This window comes from Pinus tabuliformis, chromosome 6 (assembly GCF_031772625.1).
Source record: "Pinus tabuliformis cultivar Carrire ecotype Pingquan chromosome 6, CPIR1, whole genome shotgun sequence".
In the NCBI taxonomy this organism is placed as follows: domain Eukaryota; kingdom Viridiplantae; phylum Streptophyta; class Pinopsida; order Pinales; family Pinaceae; genus Pinus; species Pinus tabuliformis.
This window is the reverse complement of record NC_142292.1, coordinates 692286160-692305039: the sequence shown is the minus strand read 5'-3', so window position 1 is coordinate 692305039 and position 18880 is coordinate 692286160. Positions and strand designations below refer to the sequence as shown.

Below are 18880 nucleotides of genomic sequence, written 5' to 3'. Positions count from 1 at the left end.
ACATTCTCAAAGATCCTCTTCTTGACTCTATGGAGGGACAAATATTTGTATGGTCAATCATCCTCAAATCTAAATTTTAATATGAATTCATCAACCATGTCTACCTAGTTCATGGTACCATGTCAAAGCTCCATTTCTAGGTACCGTTTCTTAGGGATTGTCTCTAATGTATGAATGAATCCATGTACCCATTCTTGTTGTGGAATCTGCTTCCATGTTGTAGTGCATCACTGGATATGCTTCTGAGGATTAGTTTCACCATCATATTTTATATCTATCTCTGTATCTATCTTTCCAAACCTAAACCCCATCAGGCTTTGAAATTCCTTCCAACATCCTATATTTTTCCTGTGTGCATTCCACCATCTAGCAGGGGTATCTTTCAGGTTTATATCTAAGGCTAACAAACTTTTATTTCCTAGAACTTGTTCTTCATAATCATTAAGAGAAGTATTTATGTCACCTAAAGCATCATAAAAACATAGGTTACATACCTCAGATATCATACAACAAACTGTTTTGGTAATTCTTGCACAACGCTTTGTGGATACTTCATGTAGCCTCTTCTGTCAATTCTCCAACTCTTCTTCTAAGTCTATGGTACAAGAACTATCACTCTCCCAACTCAAGTTGCCTTTTGGATTATTAACACAATCATTTTCCCTCATTGTCATTTGATAGATATTGTCTATGTCAGCTGCACAATATTCTTCTTTGACTGGTGTTTTATATCTTACTTCTTCTGATGGATCCAAGGGAAAAAATAATCTCATACTGTTTCCTTCAAATATCATATGTCTCTCTTCAAATTAATTATGGCCATAATGTCAAATTCCCAGTCAATTCCAGGAAATGAAGGATAAGGGTTACTGTCATTAATGATCTCTATTACTTCAAAATCAGTTGTAGTGTGAACTCCTTCAATATCCACTGTGACACCTGGTAGTCTTCTCAGAGGGAAGATATTTTGTTGATTTTCCATCCTTAACTAAATAGGTGACCATTGTATCTTGAGCTGACCCACTAATTCCCATGTCTGCTTCATCAAGACATTAGCATCAGATCCTAGATTTATAATAATTTGATCTATCTCATATTCTCCTATCAGCACACTAAGCCTCATCTCTCTTACAGTTCTCTTTTGTCAATGAAAATTATTGACTACACACATCTCACTTCGTGGTGTTTCTATGGATGCATATGAATTTATCAACTCCCGAAGCCCTTCTATAACCTTTTTATCTCTTAATAGTTTCATACAAGTATGTAGAAAAGATTTCAAAGTACCTACTTGATTTTATGAATCTTGATCTTGTGTCAGAGCTCGATCTTGTGTCATAGCTTGATCTTGTGTTGGAGCTAATGACACGTCATAGTTATTTTTCTAATCGGGCTTTCACTGTGAACTAGAAGACAAAGCTCTAACATCCATAAAACTTCTCTTTTCTTCCATAAATACTTATTTCTCTTTATAAATATAAATATAGTAACTTTCTCAGTAGTTTTTCTGACCCATGCACTTTCAGATTCTTTCTTTTCATCCACTTTATCACTACCGGTCGCAGCTCCACTTCTAGTAACAATACTAATTCGAGGTTCATCGATCCTCCTTGCAGCAGTCATCATTTCCATATTTTGTGTCAGCTCCCGATTCATTTTTTCTTGCATATTTTCCATAAGTAAAGGACATTCTTCAATTATATGGTCAAAGGATTTATAGTACTTACATGTCATTATGGGTTTCTAGCAGTCTCTCGTAAAATGTCCTCACTAGACATAGTTATAACAAATGATCTGTCCACGACCTCGACCAACTCCACCCCCTTGACCTCTTCCTTGGTAACCTCCTCGACCACCGTGTTTTCCATTTTTCTCATGTTTGTGCTCTTCTGCTTGCATTCTATAAGCATCAACACCACACTCTATCATCATTTCATAAGGTCGACAATTATTCTCATTGTGTCATACTGATTTACAGAATTTTCAATATAGATTCCTCGGTTTCTGTACATATTTATGTAACAAGCAACAATCTTCTGAATGATCTTGGCTTCTAGTCTTACATATTTCACACCATAGGTTGGATCCTTCATTCAAGGGATTTGATGCTCCACCAACCATGTAATCCCTGAATATCGGGCACTGTTCTTTAGAATGGCCCACCAATCTCCACTTCATACACCATAATTCTTCTTTAACTTCTTTTCTTTTCTTGATATCTTGTATTTGTAGGGTTAGTTTCACCAACTGATTTTGAATCTGTTCCATGCCTGAATTAGTATCTCCTATAGGTGAATGTTCCAATTTTATTGCAATTTGTAGAGCTTCGTCTTCACTTCGTATCTTTTGGTGCGTCAATAGTAATCTAATATGTGGTAGCAGTGTGATTATAAACCATTCTTGATGTTGCTGCAGAGCTTTGTTGAATCTTACTTGATCTAATAACACCTCAAATCTCTAATCAAAATCCAAAATAGACTAAGTAGGTTTTTGTTTGATCTCTTTCAACTCCGTGATGCACTGTGACTTAGACTTTGGCTTCTTTAACTCTGTTATCAATGTTGTTTTAATATCCACAAACATTATATTTTGATTATTTGAATACTTCATATACCATGTCAATTCTCTATCTCAAAGCATCGTAATGAGCTAAAATTTATTTATATTCTCATCGTTGATCTGCTTCGATGTCCATACAACTTCACATAAAAACCAAAACTGTTATGAATCCTCCATTCGAGTTCCTTTGAAAACAATTAGCTTAATATCATTATCCATACTTCTTCTTTGAGTGGGAGGGGGATGGGAGGTAGGAGGGGTGGGGGGGGTGAAGCCAAAAACACCCTGGCTATTATTGGATTTTGGCTTCTGTGAACTCTCAGGCTAGGAGGGTGAATACTGTGAAGTTACCTGGGGGTTATCATGGTGGATTTCTTCTCTTTCAATTTAAGATACACTCAAAAGAGGACTATAATCAGATTCTACAAAGGTCTTTAGTATTTTCCATGAGATCTCTTTTTGATATATACTCTATATCTCTTTCCACTTTGTGTTAATCTGATCTCTTGCTTAGATTTATTCTCTCTTATTTCGAAGATAAGTAAACTAGCAATCTGATTTCATTTATAAAACCCCCACTTCAGGCAACATAACCATTTGTTGGCTTGATTTGGGCTTAACCGTGTTCAATATATACTATGCACCAAGAAGACCCTTGATCACTAGACTATTCGGAAATGACCTGCAAGTGGATCACAGTCTCACCCGAAGTGACTATGGGAGGATTCGTTTCTACAGCCTTGAGGGATTTGGAGATGTGGTATTATTATGTTATCTGATTCTTAGCATTTATAAATCACTTCCCTACATTATATTAATCACTTAAACATGCCATATAAAACCATAAACCATCACTGTGATGAAGTAAAATGCATCTGTAATAACTATTACTCTACAATAGATAATAATAAAATATACAAATGAAAACACCAATGTACCATGGTTCACCCTAGTGTAGGGCTACATCCACGAGAACTATTACTTAATATAATGAATATTTGAACAACAACTAGTTCTTGGTCTACACACTAAGCTACAGTATATCTGTGCACTAAGCTACAAACTCTTCTTCGGGCCTCTACGCACTCAACTGCAGAGCCTCTCCTTTGCTACCAAATTACATATCACAATAATTCACACATTATACTGATTTGGATCAAAAGTGATCGATTCTAACCTTTATATTCTTATTATTTTACCCTATATATATTATTACATTGTAGGGTTACACCATCAAAATATGGACTCCCTAAAACAAGAAATTATGGTCCCAAAACCATTGATCCTTTACAAGATCGAATGCTTTTACAAATAGGAGGGGCTTCAACCCACCCCAAAGCCCTTATGACACCACGCAGTATATTAAATTCCTCAAAATGTGCTCCATAGATCCATTGCACACTCTAATGTGTGCTCCGCCCGGAAAAATGTGGAGTCTTTGCCAAAATCTAGACCAAGTTGGGTTGTTCCCAACAACATGTATGATTATATTTTTTGTGTCAACCATCCCTATGTCAATTTTAAATCACTTCTTTATTTTCTCTCATCATAAAGCTTATCTTGATGTTGGTTTCATGTGGATGATGGGGGATACCTTAAGGTTTCCTCATGGTTTTCATTGGGTTTTCATCATTAGCCCATGTGACCCATTCTACGAAGTTCTAGACTTTAACTCATTCATTCACACTCTATAGACTATATTAGGCACATTATGAACCATTTTACTTATCAGTGGTCTCCCTTACCTCTGTTAATGAGATACATCAATTCTTGGTACTACGACAATCTCACTGAATGCTTGACATTAGCTCATTCATTCGCATGTAGTCAAGTCGTACCATCAGGCTGTGTGTCGAAGACCTTGCGGCATTGATGTCACTTCACTCCTGATCATTTCCTCCCCTAAGATGCAATTAGAGAATATACTGTGTACTTTGAGGGCCACATTGGGGGTACTCACATCAATGTCTAGCCCTACTGATAGCTATTGTGTTAGATGTCTACATTGTATCATGGCTAGTCCTTGATGACATTAGTCAACAGTATGTTGTGTGGCCATAAATGATATATTCTCTCAATACTGATTATTGGTACGCCTACCTCGAGGATGTCCTTTTTATGTATCTGAAAATACTTTTGATTTTCCATAGGTCTGTCGTCTGTGATATCTTCCTGCATCATTCACAGGTCCACTTATTGTAATGTATTTCAGTCATTTGATTCCCTTCTAACTGCCTACATTAGGGGGAATCTATTATAGCTCAAAAATACACTCCCTAAGGTGAAGAAGAAATCCACATCCTTTAACAACATAGAGGATCAATTTGTGACTAGTGAAACATTAAAAAACAAGTCTTTTGAGATATCAACACTCATTCCAAGTGGTAGGGATTGAACTAAAAGGACCATAAATTCATCCCCTAGTGTTGGGGACTGAAACAAAAGGCCATCAATGCCCTATCTAGACTAGAGCTCTGAAACAATGTGGGAATTAGACTGGATAAGCTTAGAATCAGTCAAAATTAACAAATTTAGTTAAAATAATCATTGTTAACTAAAATAATGATTCATTTGTTCTATCTTAATCATTTCATTGATACATTCAAGAAAGTGTTAATGTGAAATGAAGGCCAATCATGAGAATATCTATATAAATGAAGTTCTTCACTAGAAAAAAGAAGAAAAGAGAAACTTATGCTAGAATGTTGCCAATGTTGTGACCACGATAAACTTGTGCATTCACACCAGTGAAGATAGAGGTTATAGAGAGGATCAAGAGTGGAGGCTTGGAGGACTTTCCGATGTACTCGCATTCAATAAAAGAGCAATAGTAATGAATATTTTCTGCGTTATCTATCTTTCATGGTCTATTTTATTTGATGCGATTGATATATCATGTTCAACACTAATAATTTTTTTTAGTAAGATCGTATTGTCTTCTTTCTCTATGTGTAGGTGATCTAGGAGATATATGAGAAAATATATTGGAGGATATATTACAATAGCTAGCATCATCAAATAGAACCAAGGATCTAGCATCAAAAGGTATGTCTACTACTTTATTCTTGTTAATCTAGAAGTGCTTCGGATTGTCTAGCTTATTTTGTTCCATTTCTTCATTTACACATTGTCTAGGCAAGCTCTAGGAAAAGGAGGATGGGATTAAAGTAACCTACTACTATAGGTGGAATTCTCTATTAAACATAAGGCCAATTTATAATAGACTAAATAGGAAATGTAGACTTCTTAGCTATGAGCTAAAATGAGAATTTTGAAATAAATCACACAAAGTGGTTAACTCTATGGCTTCACAAAGCCATCACTTTTCTACATAGCTATAAATTGTAAATCAATGTTTTTTTCCTGGACCAACAAGAGAAAAAACCCATGACAAGTAGCCATAGCAACATAAATCGTGGAATTTTTTTTCCCAATGGCAATTTGACTACCAATACTTTGTCAGGATTGTCCATCATATCTGTTTCAATAGAATAATGCGTGAGAAGGATAAAATTTTCCGATATCAAAATAACAAGGAGAAAAATAACAAATGTTTACCACCAATGAATTTTGACATAAAATTTGTAGTCATAAAAAATTAAGACATTGGAGTAAGATAATGCATATAGGAACTAATCGAATAACATGAAGTGCATTCTAGATCACACCAATATTTTACCTTATGGTAGACTCATAAAGAAAACACTATCTATATTTTAATAAAAGCCAATTTTTCATCATCCTATCCTCCCATCCAAATAAGGAACAAGTTTGACAATAGCGGAAAAGTACAAGATATGATAGTACAATGATGGATGTTTGGTTTTTCATCTTATCAAGAAAATAATGGTGACAAATTACATATGTAGTTTGAAAAAATATAATATTAATATAGGAGAAATATAGGTAGTGGTTGTACATCATTTAAGAGGCAATCTATTCTACTAGTTGAATATATGAAGTAGGAATACCTACGCTATTAGTCCTTGCCTTCAGCTATAGCAGGGACTATAGCGATCAATTCGACATTGCCCAACACTAATTTAGGTTAAATGACCAATGTATTCCATGTTTTAACCCAAGTTTTAACAAAAATATCTTATGAAACAAAATTTATCCAAACTTTTTGTTTGGACCTCTTATCGTAGGAGTGAATGCATAATTTTCACTATATTTATTAAAACTTAGCATAACCAATGGGGAATTGAGCTTAAAACTACTTTATGTTTGGAACTCTTATCATGGGCAAGAATGCATAATTTTCACTATATTTATTAAAACTTAGGATAACCAACGGGGAATTGATCTTAAAACATTTATATACTTTAACTAATGCTACTTTCAAGATAACATTAATATGAAACATTTAATGTGACATTTATTTTATATATAAAGTTATGAAAGTTAATCACACATGCACCTATGCCGCGTGTGGCCTCAACACCTGCTTGGTCCCTTGATACCTCAACACTTGGAAGTCATCTGCCACCTCAACACCTATGTTCTTCACATATCTTCACTTCACGTGGTAGCTTTATACTACAATTGACATGCCCATACTAGGATACACTTGAGATGTCCATACTACCACCTCAACACCTTTGTTCTTCACATGTCTTCACTTCATGTGGTAGCTTTATACTACAATTGACATGCCCATACTAGGATACATTTGAGATGTCCATACTAGGAGAGTTTCTCGTAAATAAGACAAATGGCCAATGTAGGAGACCTAATGGTAAACTAGACAGAGACAAGCTCCACAAATTGTTATTGTTCAATAGGAGTAGCTGCGGAGAGAACTTGCTAAATTGTTAATTGTTAATGTTCAACAATAACAATTGAAAGAACAATTGTTCACCTACAATTTTTAATTGTTAATATTCAACAATAACAATAACAATAAAAATTGTTAGATACTAGTTATTTATCTTCTAATACTAAACATCCTTTCTTCACATTATAAGGAATCTACATGTGCACAATATGAAGTAGTATTGAAGAAATTTGTCCTACATGTTTCTAGTTTCATTTGTACATATTATTCCATTTCATACGTAATCATTTTTTTTTTTTCTTATTCATACTCTTATTTTCAACTTCAATTCTTCCCTACTAGTTTCCTACAACACATATTTGAAATTGGTCCAATTGGGAATTAGACCCGAACTTGGAAAATAAAAATATTTAGTACACATAACTGGGTAATGTAGGTTTTAACCCTGTATAGAAATTACCTTCATATGAATTGTAAAACATAGAAAATAAACAGTGCGAGAGCAGAACACATATAACACATATACACAAATATTTTCCCCTGGATCCCAAAATCAGGACTACCGACTTGATTTTTCATTATGTTTCTTTCAATGTTATAATACGTATTTATACATGCCGAAGCATCCAATACCATGGACCAAAAACCATCACGTCCAATACCATGGACCGAAAACCATTGCGTCCAAAAATCAAGTGTGAAAATCATGCACAAAACCATAGGTGGGTTTGCCCAACGTAACATAGGGTCCAAAACCAAAAATTTTCTGGGCGCTGCCCCGGGCCCCATAAAGTGGGGTTAAAAGTACCCCTCAAACCCCCTGTTAACTACGTGGAAAGAATATAACACAACCCAAAATTATCCCACCTGTTGTTTTCTTTCCATAAGGGGTCACAAGAGAGCTTAGTCATTTTTCCATCACTGAAATGCCCATTGTCTCTCTACACCAAGAGAACTTCTCAAAGCTCACAGATTTTGTCAATGCATCTGCAGAATTCTTCAAAGTGTCCACCTTTACCAGCAACACATTTTTGTCTTCTATCATATCCCTCACAAAGTGATATTGAACATAAATGTGCTTTGTCTTTGAATGATATGCGGGGTTCTTTGCCAAGAAAATTGCACTTCAGCTATCACAGTCTATCCTTATAGCTTCCTGTACTAACCCCATACTTGAACACAATCTCTGCAACCAAATTTCTTCCTTGCTTGCATGAGTGGCTGCATATATTCTACCTCTATAGTTGACAGTGCCACTAGAGATTGTTTCTTACTCATCCAACTGACTGCACCTCCAAATAGGTTAAACACATACCCACTTGTAGATCTTCTCTGATCGAGATCTCCAGCCCAGTCACAAAGCCACAAATATCCAACATTTTGTCGAATCCTGGTCTTCCTTGGTAGCACAAACCATAATCACTAGTGCCATGCAAATACCTGAAAACCCGCTTCACTGTTGTCTAATGCTCCGTTCCTGGTTTTGACATAAACCTGCTCAATACTCCCACAGCATGTGCAATGTCTAGTCTAGTACAGACCATTCCATACATCAGGCTACCGACTGCACTTGCATATGGAACATGGGACATGTCCTCTTCCTCTTCTTGTGTCTTGGGACACTATTCAGCAGATAACCTCACACCTATAGGAATAGAAACCTTCACAGGTTTACTATCCTGCATATTAAACCTCTGCAGTATTGTCTCGACATACTTCCTCTAGTTTAACCAGAGCTTCCTCTTTTCCCGATCTCTTTTAATTTCCATGCCCAAAATATAGTTTGCAGCACCAAGATCTTTCATGTTGAATTTGGAGGACAATTGGGTCTTCAAATCCTGGATAATTTCTTTGTCATTTCCAACCAGCAACATATCATCCACATACAAGACTAGATAAATAACACGGTCACCAATTAATTTAAAATACACACAGTGATCTGCTTCGTTTCTGGTGAAGCCAAGTCCCTGTATAAATGTATCAAATTTCTGATACAACATCCTTGGTGACTATTTTAACCCATACAGAGACTTCTTTAACTTGCATACCAGTTATTTCTTACCCTTCTCCGCAAAGCCTTCAGGTTGCTTCATGTAGATTTCCTCTTCCAGATCCTGTGAAGAAGTGTTTTCTTCACATCCATCTATTCTACCTCAAAATCAAAAGCTGCCGCAACAAATAAAGTAATCTAATCGAAGTTACTTTGGCAACAAGAGAAAAAATATCACCAAAATCAATTCACAGCACCTGGGAATAACCTTTTGCTACCAACCGAGCTTTGTATTTCTCCACTTTTCCTTCTACATTTGTCTTCTTTTTGAACACCCAATTGCTACCAATGGGTTTCCTTCCAGCCAGCAACTCCACCAGATCGCAAGCCTCATTTTCGTGCAAAGATGCCATTTCATCAACCATGGCCTCTTTCCAGAGTTTTCCATCCTCTGAATCCACTGCTTCCTTAATAGTTCTGGGATCATCATCAGTAATAAACAAAGGAAAATTTGAACAGAAAGAAGATGGACTATACCTTTTTGGTTGCCTTCTTTCTCGAATTGATCTTCTCACAGCAGGAGTTTGTTGCTCTTCATCTTCTGATTCCTCCTTTGTTGTAGAGTCTGATTCTTCCTCCTTTGGCTCAAACTCTATCTTCTCAGGTTCCTTTAGTTGGACTTCACGTTTAATAACATCTTTCACCTCTCTTAACACCACATCTCGACTGTACACAACCTTCTTTGTTACTAGGTTCCAAAGCTTACAACCCTTTAAACCATCCTTATACCCAATAAAGATGCACTTTTCAGATTTACTATCCAACTTGGTTCGTTTCTCGTTTGGAACATGTACATATGCATCACATCCAAATACCATCAGATGTGAAAGAGAGGGTTTCTTACCAGTCCATACCTCTTAAGGAGTCTTATCCTCCAATGCTGATGAAGGTGACATGTTGAACAGGTAACATGCAGTATCCACCGCCTCTGCCTAGAATTCATGTCCTAACCCGACACCACTAAGCATGCTTCTTGCCCTTTCCATCAATGTCTTATTCATTCTTTTTGCAACTCCATTTTGTTGAGGTGTATATGGAGTAGTCTTTTGTCATGCTATACCACACTTCTTACAGAATTCTTTAAATTACTTGTTGCAAAAATCTCCACCATTATCTGTCCTCAACGCCTTTATCTTCTTCTCTGTCTAATTTTCCACGAGAGCCTTAAATTCTTTAAACCTGTCAAAGGCTTCAGATTTCTTCTTAAGGAAATATATCCATGTATTCCTTGAGAAGTCATCTATAAATGATACATAGTACACAGACTTACCCAGTGATGGAACCTTCACAGGTCTAAACACATCACAGTGCATAAGTTCTAATATCTGTTTCGCCCTCTTACTATTAGAGGGGAAACTCACCCGATTCTACTTCCCATATACACAATTTTCATAGAAATCAAAATCCAAAGTGCTATTACTCATACCTTCTACCATACCTTTACCATGAACTATTCGAAGGCCCTTCTCTCCAATATGTCCAAGCCTTTGATGCCACAACATAGTCTTTTCTCTAGAGACCACTAGATTTTCTGCTCCACTTTCAGGAACCACAAAATTGTTGCACCCATCAATAATAGTGCTACCTTGCAGCTTGTATAGAGTTCCAATTCGAACTCCCCGCATCAATACTAGTGCTCCCTAAACCATCTTGCAGGTATCCTTCTCGAACACTGTTTTTATACCTACATCATCCAACTTACTAACAAAAATTAGATTTCTGGATAATGCAGGAATACGTAGAACACCCAGAAGTGTTCTAACCCTTCCACCTTGTAGCTTTAACTTTACTTTTCCACGACCAATGATTCTAGCCTTCCTGTCATCCCCCAAGAAGACATTACCACCATCATATTTCTCATACTAACAGAACCACTCTCTATGGGGAGTGAAGTGAAAGGATGCACTTGAGTCAATCAACCATGCCTCATGATCTACGTGTGTACTTGAAGAAGCCAAGTACACATCCCCACCTTCATCTGAGTTGGTTTTCGCCTCTGCAGAAGGAGCCTCATTAGATCCCTTTCCTTCGTCAGGAGATTTATATTTACAGTCCCTTTTGAAGTGGCCTTCCTTTTCGCATTTCCAGCACACCACCTTTACAGGTTTTCCAGGAGATTTAGATCTCCCTCTAGGTTTAGATCTCCCACTTGATGACTTATTTTTGTTTCTGTTCTAGGACTGTCCTTATATAGACATGGCATCACCATTTTGGCTCTCCATATTTTTTTGTCTCATCTCCTCTGCCAGCAAGGCTGACGCTATTTCATGAAACTGCAAGGTAGTTGCATTGCTACCTACTGCAATAACCAGACTATCCCATGAATCTGGTAGAGAACACAACAAATTGATGCACTTATCTTCATCTGAAATTTTAATATCAACAGATGCTAACTAACTTACCACAGTATTAAATGCATTTAGATGCTCTATCACCAAGTCTCCAACTTTCATCCTTAGGTTATATAGCTTTTTCTGCAGGAACAGTTTATTCACCAAAGACTTAGATTGATACAAAGTCCTTAACTTGTCCCACAAAGCCTTTGTTGTAGCTTCCCCTGATACATTCAGCAATATTGAATCTGAGACACACAATCATATTGTGCTCTTTACCTTCCGATCCAACTTCTTCCATTCTTCATCAGACACTCCCATTGGTTTAGTACCCAGATTTACCACGATCCACTGATCTTTATCCACCAATAGATCCTCCATCTTGAGTTTCCACAACTCAAAACTCTGACCATTAAATTTATCGATCTCTATCTTTCGATTACTCACCATCTTCTTTCACCACCAAAATTGATCTCGCAGATCTCCCATTGAACAGAGTCTACCACAAACCCAAGTCAAACCCCTCAGCAACAAAGGCGTCCCATTGAAGCCAAATCTGCTCTGATACCAAATGTAGGTTTTAACCCCATACAGATTTTACTTGCATACGAATTCCAAAACACAGGAAATAAACAGTGCGAGAGCAGAACACATATACACAGAGATTTTCCCTTGGATCCTAAAATCGGGACTACCAGCTTGATTTTTCATTATGTTCCTTTCAATGCTATAATACATATTTATACATGCCGAAGCATCCAATACCATGGACCGAAAACCATCGCGTCCAATACCATGGATTGAAAACCATCGCATCCAAAAAACATGTGAGAAAATCATGCACAAAACCATAGGTGGGTCCGCCCAACCTAACATAGGGTCCAAAACCAAGATTTTCTGGGGCGCTACCCCAGACCCCATAAAGTGGGGTTACGGGTGCCCGTCAAACCCCTTGTTAACTATGTGGAAAGAATATAACACAACCCAACAGGTAAGAGAGGGAAACTCCCAAATTCCATTATGTGCCCGCTTGCTCCTTTTTCCTTTAATAAATCAAAAGAACAATTTCCTTTTCAATTTCAATGCAAGTCATTGAGAGATAAATAAACAAAAAAAGAACTAGTATCAGAAATTTACTCAATGAAACATTATCCTCAAGATGATTTACTAAATATAACAGGAAGGATGTGGGAAAAAATAAGAAATTGAAAGAATTTTATCTCAAAAACATGGAAGCATAACATTTTTTTTTAATCTAAACTTGTACATGTTAACGAATTACATACTTTTCACAGGAAACATAAACCCGCCCTTTCTCTTTCTTATGCGCTGCTTGACTACTTCATTTTCATAGGCAGAGGGAGGAAAATGAGCTTTGCTTCTCTCGACGCTAGGCGCTCCGGAAACAAAGGTTCGCGAGAATGAGCGCGTAGCAAAAAAAAGCCCATAGCACTGCACTTGGCAGGAGATGCAAAAGATAGAGCTTCGCCCATCGATGAACATCGGATTGACTCTGTTGGCATTGCTTTGTTTTTCCCTCTTTCGCTATCGGCGAGTTCCAATCCTTTTGTTCGAAATTCATTTGTTCGTACTGAACCGCTTGTAGAATCAAATCTTGTTCCGCAAGATCCCATATTAGCTATACATCCTCCTCGCATTTATGCCAGAGACGTCGCTGTGAAAGTAAAGTATTGTTAATAACAATTGTAAATGTGCTACAACCAAGTTCAAGGAATCAAATGAAAATATAATTCTGCCGCAATATCCTCAGAAATGTCTCCATACCCATAACTTTCAAAAACATTTTCAAAGGACATCAGCATCAAAACTCAATTGTCAAAATTTAATGTTGAAAATAAATGAGAAGGCCAACCTATTTCTCTCATCATTGATGAGAAAAAGAGAACCTAAGCATTTTTGGTCAACTCAGAAAAATTCACCATGGAAGTTTTCAAAAAGGCCCTGCGAAATGAAAGAATGTGACTTTGCCAACATAATTTGGTTGAAATTTACAATAATCTATTATTAGTAAAATGTAAAGAAACAATTGGGGTTGTCCAATACAACTTTTATCTAAACAAATCAAGATGTTAGCTCCTCTTAGTTCATTCCATTCTTTTTATAACATTTTCCAGGTCAGTGTGGTTGGCCTCACAACATTTAACATGAAACATGCTCACCCTTCGATTGAGGGACTCACTAAAGAATGTTTTGTCTTCATCTTCAACTCATAGTGAGGTTGGCCCATTGTCTTTGTTGTAACTTCCACTTCATTCTTAAATGTTAATATTTTGGAGATAAACCTACTTTTATTAGTTAATTTACAGTGTTCTTTTACTATTTCAGTGAGAAAATAATATTCACTCTTTTATATTATTACTTCTTATAATGCCAAACCCTATTGACCTATTTTGTTCATTATTGTACATTTATATAATTCAATGAAAAATCATAAACACATCTTCCAGGGATATGAATCATCAATAAAGCATGACTTTACTAAGATCATTTGGTTGAAGGTTGTAACAATTAGTTATTAATAAAATGTAAAGAAACAAATGGGGATATTAAATCCTCTTAGTTCAGTCCACCTTTTATATAAAAAATCAAGGTGTTAGCTCCTTTTAGTCTATTCCATTCCATATATGAAATTATTCCATTCAATATTTGAAATTATCAAGGTCAATGTTGTTGTCATAACAATAGTTGATAGGAAACATGCTCACCTACTGGTTGAGGCATTGATTAAAGACTATTTTTGTAACATACCCCAATAGCCTCACATGAAAATTCAGGAAGTTATAAATTTTTTACACAAATTACCCACCGGAAATTATCCAAACCACTATTCTACATTCCTCATTAAACATTAAATAGAATGTTCATCAATACATAAAGTATATTTAGTAGAGGAATAGTAATTCTCATAACTGTTAACCACCACCCTTGTAGTATATTAACATAAACTGGATGATGTAATATTGCATCCATTTCATGATTCCCTTAACCACATTAATTAATCACATACTTGACATTATCAACATCACATTTTGCAAGGAATAATGTCATCAAAATGACATAATAAGAAATCACATCATTGAATGTCGATATACCCTAGAAAACCCGTAGGGTGAAAAACAACAAACATTTAATTTTATTATTAAATGCTCGTGATGGTGTTCACCCCTCACTCAATGGCTTATAAGGGAGTCAATCCCTTAACCATTTTCACAAAATATTACAATGAAATGTCAATTAAAATACAAGATACAAAGCTGAAAGCTATTACAATGATCATGAAAATGATTTACCCACAAATGACCACTCTTTATATGCTTGTGGCATGATTGTCCCATCAGTGGACCATTCTATAGCTCGTACTCATCAACATAGACCATTAGTTATTATCTGTCACAATGTTAAACACAATTTGTATTTTTCACAAATCACCATCCTTTCCTGTATGTTGTCAACAATATTTGGTAACATGATTAGATAAAGTGTTAATCAATCAATAATCATTCTTTGAAAGCGATCTTTTAACATCTATTCATGTGCATACATGAGATGTAAATACAATATCACAACATGATTCTTCTTACAACATTATGCATGTATAAACAAATAATTATCAAACATGTCAAAATAATTACCCCATTACTATGATCATTCTCACACCAACACACATTCATATCCAAAATAAACCACTGTAACCATCCATTTCACTTAAAGGATACTAGAAACTTATCTTTTTTTTTTCATGCATGTAATTAGATAAATACTTATTCGAAGAGAGCTAGCCCCTTAGCTTCTTCTTCTTTGTGCATGTAACTAAGTAATCATGTTAGTCATAATTTATTGCATGCGGTTATATGTATTTTACAAAGGAAAGCTAGTACATTCATTCCAAGTACTACTTGTTTTACTTTCTATAATACTTACTCTTTTATGCACACAAATCCATATTTCTCTTTAAAATATCTAACACGATGGTTCTACAAATCCATGTTTCTCTTTAAAATATCTAACACAAAAGTTATATCTTCCTACATGTAATAAGCTATTGTTTCTAGGCTTCGGCATATGTGCATATGTGTTCTTTTCACATAGTTATTTTCATGAACCCAACATAGTTTCTCTATCATTTGTGTACAAAGTTATTATGCATTTGTTCCCAGGAAAGTATCATAACAAAGTTCTCATGCATTTGTTTTCAGGAAAGTATCATAATCAACCTTTATTTTGGGCATAAGAACTAAGATAATAATAATGATAACCTTTAATGCATTAAGCCATATAATTAAATCGAACTATCCAATATGAAACACACAAATAAGTTACCTTTTTACTCACCAAAACATGTAACTTTTACAAATCTTGCAAATGAATTAACACCAATAACTTATCTTTCACGCCCAAGGAAAACATATTATTTCCAAAGAATATTCCTATGACTTATATTATCTCTGTGCATTTCATCTATGCATAGGTTATTATATTTTCTCATAACTAGGTATTATTTTTCAAAAGAACTCTCTTACCCATGAGAATATTTCACAAATTACCCTCTTTAATCTATATTCACTTCCAGAAAAATGACTACGAAATCCCTTTTCAAGAAAAGAGCATGCATCCTATATTTTCTTACATAAAAGGCATATTTAATGCTATATAAAGACAAGAAAAGTTACTCACCTTTTAATGCCGCAAATATAATTATAATAACAATCTTTTTCTATATATAGTAATAAAAATTTGTATCTACATGTAGTAATATATTTTCTCTACCAAGAAAAATATATAATAAAAATCTATATCTGCATGCACTAATATATTTTCTTTACCAAGAAAAATATATGATCACAATCTTTATCTATATGCAGTAACATATCTTCTTTACCAAGAAAAATATATAATAATCAATCTTTTTTTTTTGCTAATCTTAGCAGGACTTTTTTTTTCTATATATAAAACACAATTTTACACCACATATATGAGATAGGTGGCCTCAACTTTCCTAGTGGGAAACCAATTCTGTTGACCACCTATCATCATTATAAGCCATCCAAAAACAATATAGTATCAGTAATTCTACCCAAGCTATGTACATATTAGTATCATGATAAGAGTCTATAAGTCTATCTTTCATAAGCATGCAAACATAAAATTAAATGATACTCGCAAGAAACAAATAAACATAAAAGGAACTCGCTAATCCTGTTGTGCTTCTAAGTTACACTCAACTGGAGTTGGGTCTTTTACTGAGTCACCTGGCATATCAGCTATCTCAATAATGCAAGGGATGTGCCTTTGGATTTAGTCAAGGCAGATGTCATGCTTGCACAACTGAAATTAGATTGTATGCATGTCTTTTTTGTAATTGGGCATGTCCTAGAGGGTCATAGCCATCCCCGATGAAATTTTCTCCAATACCTTCACCATAAGGCTCTTCATGAGCCAGTATATGTAGAGTGTCTATTTAAACTGGGTGAGTTTTCCCCTAGTATTCCCAAAATCCGGAATGACTGCCCGCCTATTCTCCATCTCCTCTTCAGATTCATCCTCCTATTTTATATTTTCCTCACATTCGTCCAAAATCTAATGGATGCCTGCATCCATTCATTCCCTATAGTCTTTTATTACTTCACTAATGAGGCATTCTATAGGCTTCATCCCCCATCTAGGTTCTGAAGTGATTGGGTTTGTGGCTCAAGTCGACTCCCTCCCCCTTCTTCTGAATCCTCTTCCACGTGTAGGTCAAGCCATATCTTCTCCACTCCCTTCTTGTTCACAAGCGAAATGAGTTAGCTCTCATGATGTGGTCTCATGCCTCTCTGGCTTGATACATGTGCCCCTCCCCTCATGCTTCCCATCGCAATTATCTCTTCCCCAAGATGCATTGCCACTCCTCTGCCTAGTGTAGCTACGCCACTCTTTTGCCATTCACTTTTCTTTCTCTCTTGCCTTGTGTTTGCCTCACCACCCCCATGATTGTGTCAATGCTCATGCCTACACACAAAAGTAGTTTCATAGTGCCAAACCCAGTTTATGCTCATGGCTCTAACGGTAAGCCCATCGAGTCGGGTTACCGTCACTCCCAATCGTAGTGCCTTCCCTTGCCCCTCTGCCCAGTGTTGCTACACCAATCCTCTACCCAGAAGCATTGCCTCTCTTCTTTGCCCCTCCTGTGGCCATCTCTCATGCTTGGCCTCAGTCTCACCACCCGCATTGGGATACCAATTGTCTCGCTTTCTCACAGGAGGGGTCTCTAGTTCCCAACCCTGGGTTTCTCTCATGGCTCTCACCTCCAACCCAAGCGTGGTCACCATCACCCTCAGCTTACGCTAGTCTCCCCGGCCATTCCCCCAATTCCCCTCCCTCGTCATCTCCCCCAACCCCCAACCATAATTCAACATAGTTGCCATAGTAAGGGGCTTGAAAGGATAATATACATACCTAGGAATGCTTCGCTGAAATCGTTGTTGGTAGCTCCGTAGACTTGTGTTATCGCTCCTCCATCCAGTCACAGTCTCAACAATACTCCTTTCTCTATCCCCAATTCATTCATATTCCCATTCAACATTTCTCTGTCGCATCACCCGACCTACCTTAGCCACCTCACCTCCTTCTTCATCCTGGCCATGCATTCCACTTCTCCCATCTCCTCTATCAGGTAGCATGCGGGTGGCAATCGTACCCATCACCATGAGCATGTGGGGGGTGGTGGGTGCTACCCTGCCTTTAAACGTCATAACTACCATATCTGTCTGTTGTCCTCTCTTGACTCGAGCATGCACCGCGATTGGGGGTATTATTGTTTGGATTCTCAATTTCCTAGCCGTTTTGGGAGTCTTGCTGAAGGATGTCCTCCAGGGCTTTAAGTTTATCATCCCTGGGCTATATCAGCCATAACTTTTCCATTGGGCCTTGTTTCTGACTGTAGCCCTAGTTGGACAAGAAATATGTTGCTTTATTCCCTTCCCTTCTTACACATCTAATCATTAGATAACTGAACTTGTGTATGAGCTTGCCTATCTCTTGGATAAGGCAAGTTGTCCTTCAACTTTGGCTCAGTCTGTCCCATGACATGCCATTGTTGAGTTTCCTCATTGTCTTTATGACCAAGCTAGAGTCTCCTTCCACCACCACATTTTTGTATCC

At 36.5% G+C, this 18880-nt stretch overlaps 1 protein-coding gene across 1 annotated transcript; it reads right to left on the bottom strand.

Annotated features, from left to right (window-relative positions):
* Window positions 1-13056: 13056 nt before the first annotated feature.
* LOC149260533 (uncharacterized) lies at window positions 13057-13377 on the bottom strand. Its single transcript, XM_089459884.1, has one exon. It carries the CDS (start codon window positions 13375-13377, stop codon window positions 13057-13059), a length of 321 nt encoding a protein of 106 aa, XP_089316010.1.
* Window positions 13378-18880: the final 5503 nt, after the last annotated feature.